At 34.2% G+C, this 6,783-nt stretch overlaps 1 protein-coding gene across 1 annotated transcript in view; it reads left to right on the top strand.

Annotated features, from left to right (window-relative positions):
* The window catches only part of LOC117168181 (spermine oxidase-like), a 4,573-nt gene extending 1,940 nt beyond the window's left edge, over window positions 1-2,633 (top strand). The window contains exons 2-8 of the mRNA XM_033353636.1: window positions 277-529; window positions 606-816; window positions 911-1,150; window positions 1,222-1,350; window positions 1,653-1,855; window positions 1,995-2,112; window positions 2,190-2,633. Of these exons, the coding sequence (XP_033209527.1) occupies window positions 277-529; window positions 606-816; window positions 911-1,150; window positions 1,222-1,350; window positions 1,653-1,855; window positions 1,995-2,112; window positions 2,190-2,333 (1,298 nt within the window). The 3' untranslated portion in view covers window positions 2,334-2,633. The remainder of the gene's footprint in view (window positions 1-276; window positions 530-605; window positions 817-910; window positions 1,151-1,221; window positions 1,351-1,652; window positions 1,856-1,994; window positions 2,113-2,189) is intronic.
* Window positions 2,634-6,783: the final 4,150 nt, after the last annotated feature.

The raw sequence follows: 6,783 nt of genomic DNA, 5'->3' as shown, positions 1-6,783 counted from the left end.
TATATATGCCTGGCTATAATTTATAATCCAAATTTTAATGTCGACTTTTATATCAATTCTCACTAAAAAAAAGATCTGCTGCTGCAGTACAACAGTGACGCATTCTTCATGTAACATTCGTTCTAAAAAAGTTCTTATCTTTTAATATTGTCCTCACACTATAAAGTAAAAGAACTTTAAAAAATAAATAGTTCCGTTGTGTGTTTCTGCAAGAAAAATATTTTTTCTGGCAGTAAATAATGAAACTCAGAATAATCATTTTATATTTTAAACTAGGTGGATACTTGGTGGACTTGGGTGGGCAATGGGTGCATGGAGAAATTGGAAACGTTGCGTATGAACTAGCTTTTCCACTTGGATTATTAGAAAAAGATTATTTTACAAATCGTATCCAAGAATTGTATGATTCCTCAGGGACGCTCGTGGACCAGAGAATGACCAATGATATCTTAGAATTTTACATGCAAATAAGCCAAAAAAACTTTACTGAAAAGCTAAATGTATCCATTGGAGAGTTGGCAACAAATGAGTGTGTTTCTTGCACTTTAACTAAACATAATGTAATACAAAGCTTTACAAATTTCAAACGATAATAATGTTTTTAGATTAAATAAGTACCTTGAAGCACATCCGGACTGGAAAAAAAATTCGAAAGGAGTCTTACAAATGTTTGAAATGGACCAGCTGGCAATAGATGGTGCTGATTCATGGTTTGATGTTTCAATATCCGGCACCAGTGAATTTTACCACAGCCCAGGGGATACAGACATAAATTGGAAGGAACGTGCATATGGGTTTATTTTGGATATATTAATGGTAATACCTCGAAATGAGACATGTGTCACAAAGCAAGTTATTTTGAACATTTACATTTGCTACTATATTGTATTTTACTTGATTGTACTTACAGAAACGCTATCCACGTCCTGAAGAAGAGCTACCAGTTGTTAAAAATACTCTATTGAATACAGAAGTAGCTTTAATAAATAATAAAGACACGAGTGGAAAGAAAGTGGCAGTAACAACTATTAACGGAAACACTTATTTTGCTGATCATGCCATAGTAACTACATCATTAGGAGTTTTGAAAGAACAGCATCTTAGCCTGTTTCAACCTTCTTTGTCAGAAGAAAAAATCAAAGCAATAAAGATATGTAACAATTTTAAAAATATCTAATACCTATAAAGTTAATTTATAAAAATTAAAAAAAACTATTTCAGGCCCTTGGATTTGGTAGCGAAGCAAAGATTTTTCTTTCTTTTGAAGAACCATGGTGGACTATTGAAGCTACACGCAGTGGATTGTACTTTCTTTGGAAAGATGAAGATATAGTACAACTCGAAAATGATGTACGATTTTGTATTCAATTTAGATTTTTTATTTATTTCATGAAGAGAAGTAGAAATAAATATAGCTACCAAAAACAATAAACTGTATACTATATATCTAGCGCATTGGTTAATCAATCTTCTTTATGATAATTATATTTTTAATATGTACCTGTTTTAAAGAAAACATTCTTTAATTAATTGAGAACAAATCCAAAATATATTTGCTAAAAAAGGATGGATATTCATTTCCTTATTTATACATATAATATAATGACATTTATATTATGGAAATTAAGTTTAATAGGGATTTCTGTTCATAGCCAGAAAAGAGTTGGCTTCTGGGCCTACTTGGATTCTACTTCGTCGAACATAAGCCGCGACTTTTGTGTGGATGGGTATCTGGAAAACATGCCCGAGATATGGAAAAGCTTACAGAACAACAAGTATTCAATCATACCGTTGAAGCACTACAACGTTTCGTTGGAGAATATTACAATGTTACAATGCCGAATGGAATGACTAGGTAAAAAACAAGTTATATATTATGAATAAAAAACATATTTTTTTAGAAATATATTGCTTTTGTAGAAAAAAAGATATTCTTATTCCTACCATTAGACGATGCAAACATTTTTATTTACATACCCTAATTTCTTATGTAGATCTATGTGGAACAGCAATAAGCACTTTAAAGGAACCTACAGCTATCGAAGTATGAAAGCAGATGCTGATAATGTTTGGCATGCAACATTAGCCGAACCGATTGGTGGAAGAAACCCCGTAAGTAACTAAAAAGTACCTACATCTTTATAACATTTACTTACCTCTTCGGTTTTAATTGAGTAATTAATTTACAGGTAATTTTATTTGCTGGAGAGGCAACAAATCCGCATTACTTTGGTACAGTGAATGGAGCAATTGCTTCAGGATGGCGAGAGGCAGATAGGCTTATACAATTTTATTCGAATCTAGAAAAAGTCAATGGAAGCACTCCTTCATGAATTACTTTGAAATCATTCATATTCTTATAGCGATTGTACTCACAGCAGACATAGGTAGTTCAATTTAATGAGCAAATCTTGATACTTCACAGAAAAACGCTGGTGTTAATTTGGTTGCAACCCAAATTTCATTGGTCTCCTAATGAGTATTTGAAAGAACTTTCAAGTCTCAAATATATTCCTCTGAACGTAGGTGCACATCTGGGCATCAAGGGCAAAGTATCATTTGGAGACTGAATTTTGGCTCAATGCCGAGAGTTGTGGAGTGCTGAACCGCGCTGTCAGCTGCTTGAACACCTGTCAAAGCAACTATTCGCTCTGCGATATTAGACTAAAAATTGTTAATAAGGAAACTAATTGAAATAATATTGACCTAATTTTCAACTTTCTTTCATTTAACAGTGCGTACTAGTCACTTAAAATAAAACGATAACTTCTTAATGCAACTTCCAAATGTTAGGTTAGTCATTGCCATCGATATTTAAACTAAAGCTGGGATGTGTAGACAAAGTCATGACCGTCAACATATACAATTAGGTATTTTCACTTCAACCACCAGCTAACTTCACTTTGTTGAATACAGAAAATTTAGAGGAAGTTTCTTCGAAAGAACAGGCATCAATTAAGATGCAGACGGTCACGACTTAGTTTTTACATCCCGGCTTTGATGGTTTGAATGTCATGTAGGATTTGACTAACCTAAGATTTGGATATTATATCACGCCAAGTACAATTTTTATTCCAAGACACTAATAGTCACTGGTAAATGGTAGGAAATTAAAAGTTAGGTAATTATTATTATAACTTATCTGCTTATCAACATCTATTTCACCCAAATATCACCCGATAAAATCATCTTGATAGGTGACTGACAGTTTGTAGACGACACTTCACGTTGCTCTGGATGAGAAAAAACAGTGTCTAAATGATGCTTTTCCCCTAGATTCTCCGAATGAACGTGTGTGGCTCCAATTTTTTGCAACTCACTTGAACACCGATTTCGGTGTACATTGGAGGATCGGCGATTTTCTGTGTTGCATTTATCGACTCGTAAAAGATACTTAAAATGCTAAAAATTTGGCGCTCTAATGATAATATATTATTATGCTGTGTTAAATGTTAATGAGAAGCATCTTATGCTTTTATCGCGACATCACATAAGTGAATTAATCGATGTGAATACTCACATTAGATCCTTACATTGCGGTCCATAGTTGACCATGCATACACTTAGACAGCGTTTTGGCTCTTAGGGACACGTTCTCTGGTTAAGGGCCTACTTAAGGGTTGCTTGGATGAGCGCGAAAAGCGACGAATAGGAAATTTACCTCATTTTAGAGCATCCCATAATCGCCCTTTCACTCTCGTCCTATTGTTTCACTCCCCAACGATTCTCAAGATTTTACTTACCGTATACATGGACATTTTGTATTATAATTGGATCACCTTTAGCTATTATCCTAGAACCATGCGCCGATTTTTTTGCGGGAAACAGATTGACATGTTCGGAACTAGTACAGAATTTTTTTTGGAAATTTATTGGAGAACTGATTACATACAATCTTTGCAAAAACGCATTAAGTGGTTCAACAAGAGGCTAAATCTTATGATTGGTTCTATTTTTCTTATCAAGCATAATTTGTTACCGCCATCCCGATCGTTATCAGGTCCAATTGTTGAATGCTACAAGAGAAAAGACGACTTAGTACTTTCAGCTCCAGTAAAAACTTTTAGTTCAGAATATGATCGACTGATATCTCGTACCTATAAAATCGAAAGATGGCAGCGAGTCATAAAGTTTACTATTAAGTTATATTTAAAAACGCATGTAATATAAAGAAATTATTCTCTTTGTAATGTCATTTTAATCAATAAAGTGCTAATGGATCATGGCGTACGGCTACGCTCTATAGCGATTTGTTTTGGTACTCTTTACTTTCTATTTTTGTTTTAAATTTTTTCTGGCTTATACAGAGGGCGGAATAAGCTTGGCTAGTGCAAATTTTTAAACGGGCATATGAAGACTAGCACGTTATATTTGTTCAGACAGTCAAGCTGCACTTAAGACTCTTATATCTTAAGAGTTCACTTCCAGATATACCCAATGGGCACAAAATTTGGCGACGTCTTTACGACATCGTTACATCTTCATGACAAATTTACGATATCCTAGGTCCATGTAGTTAATGTGCCTTTACGATATCTTAAAAACGTCGTATTATCTGACGTCTTTACGATGTCGTAAAGGCACCGTAACGACACGGACATAGGATGTCATAAAATTGTCGTCAAGATGTCGTAAAGACGTCGCCAAATTGTGTGCCCCCTGGGTAATAATCAATTCTAATTTTAATATACCAACACGCACGTCGCATATTGTCTAAACTTAGGTGGTCTCCCCTACTAAGGGAGTAAAAGGACTAATGAACTCTTTAACATGGAAAGAAAGCAACTTAATATCATAGTAAGGATGCTTAGTGGACCGTATGCCTTTATAGTAAAGATTGGACCTATGGGAGGTAGTTAAATTTTAGGTTATCGTACAATAAGTTTCACTACACCTACCCACCCGTATAACAAAAATTATTGTGGTGACAGGTGTTTTGTTGCTGGGACTTCAAGTTAGAGGTCCGGCGTTCGATACATGTGCCGATACCTCTGAAAAATGTTCTATGTGCACATCATGCACTTGGCTGCAACCCGGTCCGCGGATTGTGGGGTAAAAACCAGGTGTTGCCCAATATGTCAAATTAGGTATATACTCTGCCCTTATTAGACGACTTTATTGAATTATAAAAATATATCCTTGACAGTTGATATATAACTTGACAGCTCCGTGCAGACTATTCAAACATCCAACTACAGCAAAAAATCTTCGACATTGAGAGAAAAATGAACTTCATCTTGATAATAGAAACGTGAAACACATCTTCACGAAAAAATTAAAGTGGTTAAACCTAATATTTTCGAGATGAAGCGTGCTAATAGAGACCTCGTCTAACAATTTCGGATAAGTTTCGGATTACGTCAATGGTCAGAACTTACCCAAAATCAATCTGAATAACGAATTTTCTCTTAAATATATCAGGTTTAATCCAAAAATTGTACGGAAATAGTCAGGAATGTGTACAGAACAAGTCTGCATAAATCAGAAATTTGTCCAGTAGGAAAATGTATTATGCACAATAATTAAAGTGCTAATGGAAAGCAGTCAGGTTGAATCCGGAATCTGTCCAGCTGAAAACACGCAACCCGAAACGAGTCTGAATCATTGCGCGATTATTTCGCAAAAATTTTAATTATCCAATAGAATTAAAATCGTAATAGACAGGCGTCGGGTTGGATCCGGAATATGTCTGGGCAAAAATACGGAATTCGGAACGAGTGCTCATCAATCCGAAAATAGTTCATAATTGCCAATTGTATATATGAGGTTAGTGAATTAGCCGCAGTCATCAGACGTTACAAATTTCGAACTTAATCGGACGAAGTTAACATTAATCGTGTCCGTCAGACTGTGTAACACATGGACATGAAATTACTCGAAATAAAAAATTTCGGGATTTTTTTCGGAACTGTTTTTTTTCAAGCTGTTGAGCTGATCTTTCATAGCTTTCATGTTAAAAGATATTTTCTAAAGTTTAGGCGGCGAAACAAAAACTTTAAAAAAAGTTAATCACAAGAAAATTATAATATTTCAACATGACTAACATTTTTCTTGTAAATGGCTCAACGGATATTGACAACTTTGAAGACAAACTTTATATTTATGAATGTTTATTAAAGAAATATTCTTTCAAATTTACAAAATGCTTATTAACAATTTGAAATTTCTTTTACTCATAAAATTTGTTTGATCTCACATAGTTCTACGTTACTTTTGGAGAGAAACGCTGGCAGAAATATGATGTAATTCTTGTCATAGCACGTTGTATACTTTTTCAGTGCGATACGCGAGTACTTAGAATATGTTGTGTGTAGTCTCCTTGAAAAAAAATTTCTTCTATAAAACACTAACCTTAATTTCTAGTCACATTTCGTCAAATTCAATAAGCCATTCACAAGATGTTGATTGTGATGTGATATTGTATATTTAATTATTATTAACTTTTACAAAAAATTGTTTTTGCGACCTAAACTTCAAAAATCTTTTATAGCATGAAAACTATGAAAATATTATCTCACAGTTTGAAAAAACAATGCCACTATGTAAGTCCCTTTTTTGGTTCCACGCCTTTTTCTGTGTGGTTGTGTAATATATAAAGTTTCATAATAATCTTTTCTAAAATAACTAAAATAAAGCTCTCTATAAAAGTGCAATAACGCTAACTATCGGAAGTTTATGATTGTCTCCTTAATTGTGTCATAATGCAGTTGTCATTAAATTAATTGATGATCCTCCAGTGGCGGATCCAGGGGAGGTGTTTAGGGGGTTCACCCCCCCCCCCCC

The sequence above is a fragment of the Belonocnema kinseyi genome, chromosome 2 (assembly GCF_010883055.1).
Source record: "Belonocnema kinseyi isolate 2016_QV_RU_SX_M_011 chromosome 2, B_treatae_v1, whole genome shotgun sequence".
Taxonomy (NCBI): domain Eukaryota; kingdom Metazoa; phylum Arthropoda; class Insecta; order Hymenoptera; family Cynipidae; genus Belonocnema; species Belonocnema kinseyi.
This window is presented reverse-complemented; position numbering and strand designations above follow the sequence as displayed.